Below are 14562 nucleotides of genomic sequence, written 5' to 3'. Positions count from 1 at the left end.
ACATCTGGCCCCAAGCCTTTTGTTTGACACCAGTGCACTTGTGAAATGAAATGTCTAACTAATGAGAGAACAAAGAAAATACAAGACATGGACCTTAAGATGGAGATCAAATTAATGCTCAAATGAGTTTCCCAAGGATTGCAGCATAAATCATAGTGTCGGTATATATAGCTCTCTTCTAATTGGATGATTGAATTCAAAGATGATCATCAGTATGTGTTTGGTACTTGGTTGGCACATATTGAATTGGCTCTTTATAAAAGAAATCATCCAGAAATGAAAATATGAAGAAAACTAAGCATTTTTACAGGCTAACTAAAGGAGAGTAAATCAAGATGCTTTCTTACCTTCTTTTCTTTCCTGTCCTCCATAGGAGAACTAGCTATGCCGGATGTTGCTTCTCCCAATAAGAAGCATAGTCTGGTCATCAGTTCGTGGGAAGAAAAGGAGGAGCCCCACTGGGGCTCCACGTGGAGGTCTGAAACACATATGAGCAGGCCGATAAAGATATGGTATGAATGCCTCTCAGTGATGCTTCCTGTGTGGCAGCATTACTAGCACCCTGCGTGAATTGTGTGCATTGCACCCACAGGTCGGCACACACGACTCCCCTGTTTAGAAATGCACTGACGGCAACGTAACGTTTGAGCATTCATTCCGTATCTTTGATATCAACCTTAAGGTCCATAAACTAGAAAGCTCTTGCAGGAGCAGAATGGCTAGGAGGAAATGCATGTTATTAAAGTTCAAGATGTTAACCAGTAGCATGCCAAAATTGTCCGACGAGTCAGGACAAGTAGATACTAGTAAGCGGGGATAGAGCAAAGGAGTGTCAAACTCATTTTTGTTGCGGGCTGTATCGTAGTCATAATTTCCTTTGGAGTGCCATTATGACTGTCAACGCCTTATATTGCGTATATACAGTACACGCTAGACAACAAATTGATGAATAACTAGTTTTGAAATCAGAGACGAGTAAAAGCGGTTCAAATATTTTTAAATGATGAATGATAATAAAAATTGCCAGCAATATCTTTATTGTTTTATAGTGGACAATTTGTAATTTTTGTATTGACACATGAAGTTGATGCACACTTTATCTTTGCGGGCCATTTCTGGCCCTGGGCCTTAGGTTTGACACCGATGCCCAAGGAGCATTTTTTTGTCAATATCTTTAATATGTACTAGTAGGCCAAAAGTGGCACTAGTAGCGAAATAAATTACTAGTAAGACACAATGGTCTTCAATGCTTGCCTGGCTATACATGGACTAGTAGGCTCTTTGTCCTCACTCGTAGGACAACTTTGGCAAACTTCATGTGTGTAGATATGTCACGCAGAAGTGCTAAAAATGTTACTAAAGACAGCTGCTCGTGCACGCTCGTCATTCAATTAGTGCACTAATAAATCAAGGATGCAGGATAAATGCTGAAAGGGCTTTCCATAGGTAGCGTCACAAGGTTGTGTGAGGTAGAGCGATTGCCAGGTGCTCGTGGTTAAAAGACAGCTTGTGAATTTTAATGAGCTTGGTGAGTAGAGAGATGCGGAGCTTTGGCTTTTGCTTCCTGGGGGAGTGCCTGACACACACATATGCTACATTCATTTATCACTAGTTCAGGCTTCCTAATGCTTCGACCTCCGACCTATCGACAGCAAAACAGGTGCTCACATCTCCGTAGAATAAAAACATTATTCAAAATTGTAACCTGTCACTGTCTTGAACCAGCTGAGCATTTCACTTCTCATGTTCTTGCACCTCATGTTCGGGGCTGAGTAACATGCATATTGAGTAGGCTCATAAACAGGATGACAGAACATCTCAGATAACAAGAACAGCTCACGCCGCCTCGCACACACCACATTTGTTTTGTACTCATTCGTTCTCGCCGTTTCGCTCTGTCTAGTTTTGAGGTACACTCGCTCATTCAACTCAGCACTAGCCTTGAGAGGATGAAGGTCAGTTTTAATAAGCAGGCCTGGGCATTTTGTTTCACAAGGTTCCCCAATTAGAGCCTTTCTCTATGCACTTCTCACTTCACAGCTTGGGAGAGAACGGCAAAAGGGGTGGGGGGGATGACGAGAAAACTTTGAATTTAGTCAGCAGAGCACGAAGACTCAATCCGGAGTAACACGAGGACAACGTGAATGTCCAGTGCTATTCATCAAACCATCTAGCAGTTGCCATTGGAGACGGGAAGCTGAAAGGTGCCTGGCAACGGGGATTGCAAATGCCTTAGAAAAAAAATCTTCATATAAAATAGCTCCCGCCTCACACCCATAAGAAGACCCGTCTGCATTATTGATACTTTCTGTAAAAAAATGTCATTGAACTTCTGGGCGTGTAATCGACTTAACATACTGTGATTATAGTGACATCATTTGTCTCATTCACCTGAAAGCAAGAACTTCATCTGGACGCTTACAGATGTTTCTAAAAGACACATACACTCGACTCACATTCATCACCTTTATCCCATTCATTCTCCTCAGCCGTGTTGCTTCTCTCGTCATTGAGTACAAAACAGCCACAATGCAGAACACAATCACGGCCGCACTCTCACCTCTATGTTCTGTCTCGCCACAGCACGAAGCAAAGACGAGAGCTCCTCTTGAGTCACGCGAGCCGTCCACATAGTCCGGCTTCCTCACCCGTCCTTCGGCCACAGTGGGGGGGAGAAGGAGAAGGGGATGGGGAGGGGTGGGAGAGGAGTGAAGGCGAGATGGGAGGGAGGGTTTTTTTAGAGTGCAGCCAGGGAGGGAGGGGGGAGAGAGAGAGAGAGAGAGAGAGAGAGAGAGAGAGAGAGAGAGAGAGAGAGAGAGAGAGAGAGAGAGAGAGAGAGAGAGAGAGAGAGAGATTAAGGCCCTCTAGATAAGATCTGTGGTGAATTTAAATTATGTCCCAGGCATATGAATTAAAATATACATATGATGGACGTGCCATGTAAACATTTTAAGGCTCACTCCAACATTGGCATTTGTCTGTGACATCTATATTGTACGTGTGTGTGTGTGTGTGTGTGTGTGTGTGTGTGTGTGCGTGTGTGTGTGTGTGTGTGTGTGTGTGTGTGTGTGTGTGTGTGTGTGTGTGCGTGCATGCGTGTGTGTGCTTGCGTGCATGCATGCGTGCAGGGCCAGTGCACTATTGATGTGTGGGTGTGTCTCAATTTATGCGATGCAACAACATCTAAGGCTCCTCTGACGCACAGATTCTTTAGGACTGACTGTGGATTGTCCATAATGAAACAGTGAGATTCAATTAATTTTCACACTGAGGGTTGGTTAGTGTTTGAATCGCACAGTAGACAGACAACATACATTCCAGTTTAGTGCTATCTATCTATCTATCTATCTATCTATCTATCTATCTATCTATCTATCTATCTATCTATCTATCTATCTATCTATCTATCTATCTATCTATCTATCTATCTATCTATCTATCTATCTATCTATCTATCTATCTATCTATCTATCTATCTATCTATCTATCTATCTATCTATATCAGTGGTTCTTCTATCTCCATCCGTGAGATAAAAATTTCTAGGCATCAAACTTCTTTGCAGTGTTTTTTTTTTACATTTCAGTTGACAACTGTGTGCAGCCAATACTACTTATGACGTTATCAGATTATACAACATCATGTGCACGGTGGAACACTGGTTAGCATGTCTGCCTCACAGTTAGGAGGGTGCGGGTTCCTAACCCTCCGGCCCTCCCTGTGTGGAGTTTGCATGTTCTCCCCGTGCCTGCGTGGAACTCCGGCGTCCTCCCACATCCCAAAACTATGCTTGGTTGGCCGATTGAACACTCCAAATTGCCCCTAGGTGTGAGTGCGAGTGGTTGTTCATCTCTGTGTGCCCTGCGATTGGCTGTCAAGCAGTTCAGGGTGTCCCCCGCCTACTGCCTGATGACTGCCGAGATGGGCTCCAGCACACCTGCTACCCCCGTGAGGTCAAGTGATATAGAAAATGGATGGATGGATGGATGGATGGACGGACGGACGGACGGATGGATGGACAACATCTTGTGCTTCCCCAGTGATGCAGATGTCAACGAGTCATGGAAGGTAGTTGTGGGGAAAAAACTAGGAAAACAGTCAAGAGTGTGCTCTGGTGCTTCAAGGAAAGCAGTTTTGCAATGATCAAAAAAGGCTCCTTTTCCCTCAATGGCTCTCTTTGTTATAGGACACTGCCACCTACTGTGTACTTTAAAACCATGCATGCATGACAGAATGTATGTGAACATCTCATGATAAAAAAAAAAACTGCAAGTCGTATTTTCCAGATGGCATCATAAATGGACACTACAGTCAAAAGACACATTAAAGCAGCTTTTCATTCACACTATGTTGAATGTTTTCCAGACAAAATCATGTGATATTGCAAATTAGACCCACCTAATTGTAGTTCCTTGCCTGAAGTCATCATGTTCAATCATTTACAGTGACAATCTGTCACATGTTTGGTGCCCTCTGGGCCTCCGTCTGTATGCATGCGTGCATGTGTTTGCTGTCATATGTATGGCGCAGCTGAACGCACAGATGCTTGCTAATCAAGGCGAATTCATTATCGTAAGCGTTCCGCTTTCGGTGCTGTTCAGGTGGCTGTCATTGTCACTGTCAAGTCACCCACCTGGGAACTTGCTGCACAAATGGGATGGGATTAAGTTGTCATGGCGAGGGAGTAGAGGGGAGGATGGTAAAGAAATGGACAGCCCCTTCGTCAGTTGCTTGGACTTTCCATGGCTTCTTTGGTAACCGCTGTCAAAGTGATGGCGGTGTGGGGCATGTCCATCGCACTCCAGCTGCAAAGTGTTAGGAGGTTGCACCCCACCACCTACAGAAAACAGGAAAAAGAAAGGTATTGACTGTCAATCTATTGAGATGAATTGTTGCTATTTGTCCACATTATTCTTCACCACAAAAATATTATTCCACATTTCACTTTCATCTTTCTCATTTCATTCAAACCATTCCATATTATTATATACATAATTATTATTGATGTTCCCAAAATTCCCGCTTTTTCCACAATTTCTCATTTGTGAATGACCAATACAACTAAAGTTCTCTATTTTTCTTGTCCTGGATTCAATCTGTTTAGCTCAATCTTGACATCTTCAAAACTAATTGTCCACATTCCCAAAATGTCCACATTTTTTTCCAAACTTTTCAGCTTATTCGGGACATCTTGAGAACTATTGAGATACGAGTTTGGTTGTGGAACAAACTTGCAGCTGAAGGTCCTATTGTACTATGTTGAAGTAGTTTTGCAAGCACCTCAGTAGTGTTATTCTTTGATATTAAAACAGACAAGGAAATAAAATAAATGAGATGTGTTTTGGATTTTTGTCATGTTTGGTGCTCCTCCATTTTTGATCAGGGCAGTGCAAATGTACAGTAAACACGCAGTATCATTTTAATGAGACCGACACAGTTCCTCCGCAACCCAGGGCGGCACGGCATTAAATATTAACGAGGACAATGGTTTCTATTAGACTGAGCTCTACTTATGTTTGTCGATCATTACAGCAGCTCTGAAATCATATCTGCACTGCAGCAACTGCAGCCCATGCAAGAAATTTGCTTTATTTCAGCAGCAACATTCTTACATTTTCATAATTGATTTTGAATTGGTCTTCAAAACAAAGAATAAGGTTGCTTTAAAGTGGATGCAACATAAAGTGGCCCATCGAATCTACTTGAATCATTGCAGATTCTTTCCTGTGTTGTACTAGGTCATGATGTTTTCTGACACACTTGAAATGAGGCTAACTGAACAGGCTCCACTTCAATCACCCCAGAGAACTTGGCAAGCGCAAGTTCCATTAATACAACTGTGAGCAGGTTCACTATTTATAATGATTTCCCCTTTGTCATTGTTAGTCAGGTAAGCACCTTTTACTGAGATGATAATGACCCAAAACTAGCTGACGATGCAAGATGTGCTTATTTGTTTGTGCTTACCAGGGTGTTTCTGCCTCCAGGTTTCAGCTGTTATTTCTTCTTTGTGTTTTTTTTGTCCAAACACTGCCTTGAACATTCTGCTCAGTCTGTAGAGGGTTGGAAAAAAAAAAAACACACTATAGTAATGTGTTACTTTGGTGCCACAATAGCAGATTTCATAGGATATTGTTGCAGTCATAAAAAGCCTGATGTTTGTTTTATTTTAAGAAGCATTCATTGTTACCTGATAATGGCTTCTTCAACGGCATTTTCTTATAAATCCACACTTCACCGACAGACTCCTTGTACCTCCTCTGTCGACTCACATTGAAGAGTCGACCAGCACATGCGTATTCGTTTTATGTCCCAATTTTGGTGTATTAATATTTGAGCATTTGCCCTCTTAAAGAAACAATGTGACTTTTTGCCACTTAATCTATTTCAAGCATCATAGTTAAAATCTCCCATTACGAGAGGATGCAATTTCAGAACAAATGCTTGTGAATGCTGAAGAGATGAAACTGCATGGAGTTCTTGAATGTGACACTTGAAATGTGTAAGGAGGTGAAAATGTAAAATATCTCATAATAAGAGAAAGTAATAATGATAATAATAATAATATTAGTAGTATTTGGAGTCTCCAAGAATGTCATATATCCCTCCAGGTTCTGCAGAGATACATTTATGATCTGTTTGGGGGGCTATTTTGTACTTCGTTCAGTTTTCTCCGTTTTCTATTACGTATTTTTATCTATTACACCACATCCGTTGGGGCGGGACAAACCAAACAAGGCAAATCTACCTTCTTTAGTACTTGGAGAGACTTTTGTTGTCCAAACAGACCGTTCTTTTGCTCAGTTTGTGGCAAAGGATTCTCTCAAAAAGTAAACATAATTACACACAAAGAGACACATGCGAGGGAAACCATTTATGTGCTCAGTTTGTGGCAAAGGATTCTCACGAAAGCTAAATATGGTTTAACTAATACTCAAGGAGAGAAACCATACACCTGCTCCCTGTGCAACAAAAGCTTGTACGATTGTTCAGGTTTGCTTGAACACATGAGAGCAAACACTGGAGAAAAACTTTTTTCTGCTTACTGTGTGGTAAAACATCCCGCAGTAAGTCACTTTTGAAAAGGCATATGAGGACACATACTGATGAAAAAGTCAAAGTTTCCCGTATAATTATCAGCATATCAAACATGTCTGTACTGGTAGGGATGGGAATTCAGAAACGGTTCTCATCCAGAATTTCTTGGAATTGTGTGTGTGTGTGTGGGTGTGTTGGGTGGGGGTCACAAACACACACATTCAAACCATCATATGCGGAAATCAAAACTCAGTGTCGGCACACAAGACAGGCAAGTGCACCCCTACACCATCAGTTACTCCGCATTGCCAGTTGAACTTTTGTGATGAAGTTTGATGACGTGTTAGCAGAAGTGAAAGGCTTCGGGCCGTTTCAGTATAAGCTGATGTTATCGTTGATGATTCCTCGTCTGGCTATGCCTTTACAATTTATGCTGAATAATTTCATCGCGTTTATTCCTCCTCACCACTGCAACGTCAGTGCTTTAGATGATGGCAATGTTTTTAGGAATCTCTCCAGTGAGGAAAGGCTTATAGTTAGCATTCCGGTCGAGGGTGTCGGGAGTCTGAGCTCTTGTCAGATGTTTGCAGAGCCTCAATATCATCTGTTGCTGAATTCCTCCAACACGACGGTGTTGCCGACTGTACATTGTCAGAATGGATGGGTGTATGATACTTCCCTCATGAAGTCTACTCTGGCGACAGAGGTGAGTAGGTCCTCAATTTCTCTAAAAATCATCGGATATATGCTTGATTTTAAATCACTTGGTTCTTCAGTGGGATCTGGTTTGTGGGAGAAAGAAAATGAACCGATCTACAGCCACTATTTTCTTCTTGGGTGTCATGTTGGGATCAGCAGTCTTTGGCCAGCTCAGTGACAGGTCCTCATGTTTATTTATACTTTTTTGCACTTCAGATTTTGTTTGTGCCTGAGGTCTTTCAGCTATCAGTATGAAGATAATCTTATAATCTAAAAGCTAGCTTCGCATGACGGACATTGTTTGAGTCTCTCTTGTGATTCCATTTTTTTTTCTGGCAGATTTGGCAGGAAAACTGCGCTGTTGGTGTCCTATGTGATAACCATGATCTTTGGATTCGGAAGTGCTCTGTCAACTAATTTTGCCATGTTTGCAGTCATGAGATTCTTTACTGGCTTCGGAGCTTCTGGAGTCATCATAGCTAGTGGGGTTTTGTGTGAGTTTTATTTTACATGCAATGAGTAAATAACAAGCAACTGAACTTGACTCAACAGCAACCTTGAAATTGACCTTTTCCTTGTCCTAAATCTCTCCTCATAGGTATGGAATGGGCGGACATCAAGCATCGATCTTTAATGTTCATTGTATTAACTATGGACTGGAGTTTGGGATGTTCGCTGCTTGCTGTGCTCGCCTATTTAGTGAATGATTGGAGGTACCTGACGGTGGCGGTAACCAGCCCGCTCTTGCCGGGCATCATTTATTGGTGGTAAGGAAAACATATCAAATGATTCCTGAGAGTTTGAAACCAACTGTCACATTTTTAAGACCTTTAGTTATGATGGTTTTGTGTGTGTGTGTGTGTGTGTGTGTGTGTGTGTGTGTGTGTGTGTGTGTGTGTGCGTGTGTGTGTGTGTGTGTGTGTGTGTGTGTGTGTGTGTGTGTGTGTGTGTGTGTGTGTGTGTGTGTGTGTGTATGCAGGTGGCTTCCAGAGTCTGCCAGATGGCTGGTGAGCCAGAAAAAGGTTAACCCTGCTTATTTTTATCTAAGCAAGTGTGCAATGGTAAATGACAGAAAGCAATTTATGGATGACCTAAAACCCGAGGTGCAAACTCTTATTGGTGAATTAGTTGAGTCAGATTTTTTTGTTATTTCTCGTAATCAATTTATTTCTCCCATCTGCCACAGGATTTGTTAAAAAGAATTGCGCTTGAAAATGAAAAAGGGAAATATTCCTTTTTGGATCTTATGAGGACTCCAACGATGAGAAGACTGACTCTAATTACCGGCCCTGTGTGGTATATGGCTCAACTTGGCAAGGTTCAACAGTATTGAAAAATTTCGCAATGCAGATCAATCTCTTCTCCTACTCATAGGTTTGGAGTCGCCTGCAGTTACTACGGCATCACTTTGAATGTCTCTGGATTTGGTGTAAACATTTTCCTCACGCAGTTGATCTACGGCACCATTGAAATACCCGCCAAACTTGTCTGTTTTTTTTCAATTAACAAACTCGGCCGAAAGTTAATTGTGAGTGGTGGACTTCTTCTGACTGGACTGTGTTTGATTTGCGTCATACTTATCCCGTCTGGTAAGTGACGAGAGTGCAAGAAATTGGGAGACCCGCTCAGTGGGCTGAGAAATATGCTTCTCAGATGTCTTTGTTTCAGATATGGCAGTGTGTCGGACAGCAGTGGGGACACTGGGCAAGTTTTTTTCAGAAGCAGCTTTCACAGTTTTGTGTTTGTACACAGCAGAACTCTATCCGACAGTAGTGAGGTCAGTGAAACACAATGAACAGAGACTTATGATACCCCCAATTTGTAAAAGGCCTGTGATTGTGAATTTTCTACCTTTGGTAGACAAAACAAATCACACTGCTTCCTCATTCATGATATGTTTTGTCACAGGCAAATTGGTTATAGCTGCTGTTCTATCATCGGGCGTCTCGGTGTGGCACTTTCACCACTGGTGGCTCTTCTTGACGAAGAGTGGGTCGGTTTACCCAGACTCCTGTTTGGCCTGATGGCTTCAGGTGCTGGGTTGTTAACCTTCCTCCTCCCTGAGACAAATAACGTCAGCCTCGCAGAGACAATCCAAGATGTGGAGCAGAGGAAGTAATTGTTTTGGAAATATTTCTTATGATCATAGATGGAATTTAGTAAATGACAATACAGTGTCCTTGATGTTTCAGAAGATCAGACTCCACAAGGATAACAACAATACACCACCATAGTTTTTGCAAATGCTATGAAACACCTAACAAAACTCATAAGGGAAGAATTGTCTTTGAGAACTGTAACACATTGTTGAGTTGTGTACTGTTTGTTTTACTCTATGATCCAATAAAGATTCTCAAACAAATTGGTTGTACGGTTCAACATGTGGCTGAAAATGTGTATCTATCATAAATTATATCATACAAGCACTGACAGTTTGCATCTAGCAATTTTTGCTAAGCTTTAGCTTTCTGACATTGTTACTGTTTTATTAAAATCCTTCAGCTGAAAATGTAGATCCACAATCCAGTTAGCTTTGGATTCAAAGTTTAATTTGTCACGAAATATTAATTGAAGACAGGAACACATGTTTGCAACAGCTCAATATTTATTCAGCATTAATAAGTGGCACTTTCGAGATAACGTTTGACGACATGTTAAGACAACTGAACGGTTTGGGGAAATTTCAGTTCTGTCTCATTTTGTTAGTTGTTATTCCTCGCGCCACTTTGCCATTTCATTTTATGATGAATTATTTCATCGGGTTCATTCCTTTTCAACACTGCAACGTCAGCGGTTTAGATGACGGCGGTGTTTTTTGGAATCTCTCTGATGAGCATAGACTAACTATCAGTGTTCCAGTTCAGGACGATGGGACTTGGAGCTCCCAACGTTATTCAATTCACCTCATAATTAGCTGCAGTTTGGCAAACAGTTCATTTAAAAATGCAGGGTGGGAGCAGGAGAGGCCTGAGTCCCCTTTCATTAAAGAGCAGCTTCATGACCTGGATTTCCCAGTGTTTCGTCATTGTCAAAAGCAAAGATGATGATGAAGGCAAATGTCAGAAATGTAGAAAGCGGAAGAGAGCGTTGGAGCCTTCAGGCAGCAGTTCCAGTCAACACATGACAACAAGATGGAGACCACTGCAGAGGATCACAAGTAGTAAGCCTCTTAGCTCCATTATCAGATAGTAGTGTCACAACATCTGACAGTGATGATGATGATGAACACTCTAAAGAAGAGATGACGATGCCAATGGACCCAGGAAATGTTCTCAATGTGACAAGGCGTTTGGCCACAAAACAAATCTGAAAAAGACACACAGGAAGAACCTTTCAGCTCTTCACTTTTTGGCAAAAGATTCAACCAGACGGTGCACCTCACGTCACACCTGAGAATATACCCTGGAGAGAAACCTTTCATTTGCTTGGACAGTGGTAAAAGTTTCAATCCCAAGACAAATTTGAAATCACAAACAAGTACCCACACTGCAGAGGAACAATTTTCTTGCCCGGCTTGCAACAAAGCGTTTATTAATTATTCTGCAATGATTAAACACACAAGAGCACACACAGGAGAGAAACCTTATTCCTGCTCCTGTGATAAAAGTTTTGGTGCAAGCTCAACTTTAGTGACACACCTGAGAACTTTTTCCTGCTCTGTATGGAAAAAGCTTCCGTGAAAATTCTCTCTTGAAAACACGCATGAACACACACACACACACACACACACACACACACACACACACACACACACACACACACACGCACACACACTAGTGAGAAATCCAGTTGCAGAGCGTGTGATCAAAATTCTTTCAGAATTATCAGCTTGACAAACATGCCTGTGCTAGTGAGAACAGGAGCAGTACATGAAGTGGCATTTTTCCCAATAAAAATTAAGCAACACACAGATTTGGAGAACTGTGAGTAAGAGTGAGAACAGCTGCAAAGCATTACTGTAAAAAGTATTGTAATACGTTTTAAGGGTATTTTTTCTAAATAATTTTAAATGTGTGGTAGGGGTTAAAGTAATAAAAATGATTTGTTGGTGTAGATGTCCTGGTACTGCAAATTGGGCCAATCGTCTGGGTCATTCATTCAGTTGTTTCCTTTTACCATTTACATTAACTTGACCAAGCAAACTTCATTTACGTTTATAAGGCATTGCAGTTTCAACAGGCAACTGCTTCTGCTACTGGTACGACATGGTGATTATAGCTCTCGATTCTTATGCTGCAGCTTTCAGCGTACGCTCAGACACACAGGCGCACGCACAAATATTTGCTGGTCTGATAAAACTGATGATGCTGAATAATGCAATCACATAACGACACGAATGTTTTCGACTAGAGAGATATGGCACTGATTTACAAAAATTATCCCATAAGAGAAGTCGCCCGACTTCCTAACCCCACGGGCGACACAGGCACGATTCAGCGCTGGTGTTTTTGCTCGAGTAGTTTTTGTTTTTTCTATTTGTTGCATTAAATCAGAGGTGTCATAGCTTTTAGCCATTATGACTGTCAACCCAAATAATTGTATGAGCTCCTCATATTGTATACAGTAAAAGCTACAAAACAAACTGGAAAAATAACTCGTTTTCAAATCAGACGAGTAAAAACTGGTCAAATATAAAAAAAAGAAGGTATTATTAAAAGTGAAGAAAATTTGCAATTCCAGTAATGACACACGAATTTGATGCACAATTTGTCTTTGCGGGCCACATAAAATGATGTGGCGGGCCGTAACTGGCCCCCGGGCCTTGAGTTTGACACTAGTGATTAAGACGCTGTATATATATATATACATATATATATACATATATATATATATATATGTATATATATATATATATGTATATATATATAAATATATATATAAAAAAAAAAAAAAACTTTTCCTCACCCCCCGTGGGTGGTCTCTTTTTCCCTTCAAGCTCGGGTCCTCTACCAGAGGCCTGGGAGCTTGAGGGTTCTACGCAGTATCTTTGCTGTTCCTAGTACTGCACTTTTCTGGACCAAATGGGCGATATATATATATATATATATATATAAAAAAAAAAAAAAAAACTTTTCCTCACCCCCCGTGGGTGGTCTCTTTTTCCCCTTCAAGCTCGGGTCCTCTACCAGAGGCCTGGGAGCTTGAGGGTTCTACGCAGTATCTTTGCTGTTCCTAGTACTGCACTTTTCTGGACTGAGATGTCGGATGTTTTTCCTGGGATCTGTTTCAGCCACTCCTCCAGTTTGGGGGTTACTGCCCCTAGTGCTCCAATGACCACAGGTACCACTGAAGTCTTAACTCTCCAGGTCTTCTCCAGCTCTTCTCTGAGCCCTTGATATTTCTCAAGTTTCTCATGTTCCTTTTTCCTAATGTTACCATCATTTGGGATGGCTATGTCAACCACAACGGCTTTCCTCTGCTCTTTGTCCACCACCACAATGTCCGGTTGGTTCGCCATTACCATTCTGTCTGTCTGGATCTGGAAGTCCCAGAGGATCTTGGCTTGGTCATTCTCTACCACCTTTGGAGGTGTTTCCCACTTGGATCTTGGGACTTCCAGTCCATACTCTGCACAGATGTTCCTGTACACTATTCCAGCTACTTGGTTATGGCGCTCCATGTACATATGCTTTACCTGCCAGCATCTTACACCCTGCAGTTATGTGCTGGATTGTCTCAGGACCTTCTTTGCACAATCTACACCTGGGGTCTTGTCTGGTGTGGTAGATTTGGGCCTCTATTGCTCTGGTGCTCAAGGCCTGTTCTTGTGCAGCCAGGATCAGTGCCTCTGTGCTGTCCTTCAGACCAGCTCTTTCTAGCCATTGGTAGGATTTCTGGATATCAGCTACTTCAGCTATGTTTCGGTGGTACATCCCATGTAGGGGCTTGTCCTCCCATGATGGTCCCTCCAGCACCTCATCTTCCTTTGATGCCCATTGTCTGAGACATTCACTGAGCACGTGATCCGTTGGGGCCTTATCCCTGATGTACTTATGGATCTTGGATGTTTCATCTTGGATAGTGGCTCTCACGCTCGCTAGTCCTCGGCCTCCTTCTTTACGGCTAGTGTACAGTCTCAGGGTGCTGGACTTGGGATGGAACCCTCCATGCATGGTTAGGAGCTTCCGTGTCTTGATATCTGTGGTCTGTATATCTTCCTTTGGCCACCGTATGATTCCTGCAGGGTATCTGATTACTGGTAGGGCGTAGCTGTTAATGGCTAGGGACTTGTTCTTGCCATTGAGCTGACTTCTTAGGACTTGCCTTACTCGATGGAGGTATTTGGCTGTGGCTGCTTTCCTTGTTTCCTCGTCAAGGTTGCCATTTGCCTGTGGAATTCCAAGGTATTTGTAGCCGTCCTCAATGTCTGCTATTGTTCCTTCTGGGAGTGAGACCCCCTCTGTGTGGATTACCTTTCCTCTTTTAGTCACCATGCGGCCACATTTCTCAAGTCCGAATGACATTCCGATGTCAGAGCTGTAGATCCTGGTAGTGTGGATCAGGGAGTCAATGTCCCGCTCGTTCTTAGCGTACAGCTTTATGTCATCCATGTAGAGGAGGTGGCTGACGGTGGCCCCATTCCTGAGTTGGTATCCATAGCCCGTCTTGTTGATTATTTGGCTGAGGGGGTTCAGTCCTATACAGAACAGCATTGGGGACAGAGCGTCTCCTTGGTATATACCACATTTGATGGTCACGTGTGCAAGTGGCTTGCCATTGGCTTCAAGTGTGGTTTTCCACAGTTTCATTGAGTTGGCGATGAAGGTTCTCAGAGTCCCATTGATGTTGTACAGCCTCAAGCATTCAGTGATCCAAGTATGTGGCAT

At 42.3% G+C, this 14562-nt stretch overlaps 2 protein-coding genes across 2 annotated transcripts in view; one reads left to right on the top strand and one right to left on the bottom strand.

Annotated features, from left to right (window-relative positions):
* LOC148400415 (protein TANC1-like) overlaps positions 1-6253 on the bottom strand; it is a 42077-nt gene extending 35824 nt beyond the window's left edge. Inside the window, exons 1-5 of the mRNA XM_088370907.1 lie at positions 6189-6253; positions 5966-6051; positions 4632-4835; positions 2561-2653; positions 348-478 (exon numbers count right to left, since the gene is read on the bottom strand). Coding sequence (XP_088227033.1) covers positions 348-478; positions 2561-2653; positions 4632-4835; positions 5966-6041 — 504 coding nt within the window. The 5' untranslated portion in view covers positions 6042-6051; positions 6189-6253. The remainder of the gene's footprint in view (positions 1-347; positions 479-2560; positions 2654-4631; positions 4836-5965; positions 6052-6188) is intronic.
* A 1015-nt stretch (positions 6254-7268) lies between these two features.
* Positions 7269-10021, top strand: LOC148400414 (solute carrier family 22 member 7-like). Its single transcript, XM_088370345.1, has 9 exons — positions 7269-7742; positions 7813-7916; positions 8075-8229; positions 8334-8502; positions 8715-8838; positions 8922-9031; positions 9110-9324; positions 9404-9512; positions 9644-10021. Exons 1-9 carry the CDS (start codon positions 7362-7364, stop codon positions 9852-9854), a joined length of 1578 nt encoding a protein of 525 aa, XP_088226471.1. The 5' UTR covers positions 7269-7361; the 3' UTR covers positions 9855-10021.
* Positions 10022-14562: the final 4541 nt, after the last annotated feature.

The sequence above is a fragment of the Syngnathus floridae genome, chromosome 3 (genome assembly GCF_059516105.1).
Source record: "Syngnathus floridae isolate MCC-2025c chromosome 3, RoL_Sflo_1.0, whole genome shotgun sequence".
Lineage (NCBI taxonomy): Eukaryota > Metazoa > Chordata > Actinopteri > Syngnathiformes > Syngnathidae > Syngnathus > Syngnathus floridae.
Note: the sequence above shows the minus strand (reverse complement) of the source record. Positions and strands in the feature narration are given on the sequence as shown.

Coding starts and splice junctions, on each gene's coding strand:
- LOC148400414 (XM_088370345.1), top strand. CDS start 7,362: ATGAAGTTTGATGACGTGTTAGCAGAAGTGAAAGGCTTCGGGCCGTTT. Junction 9,032..9,109: donor CTAATTACCGGCCCTGTGTG/GTATATGGCTCA, acceptor TCCTACTCATAG/GTTTGGAGTCGCCTGCAGTT. Junction 9,513..9,643: donor CTCTATCCGACAGTAGTGAG/GTCAGTGAAACA, acceptor GTTTTGTCACAG/GCAAATTGGTTATAGCTGCT.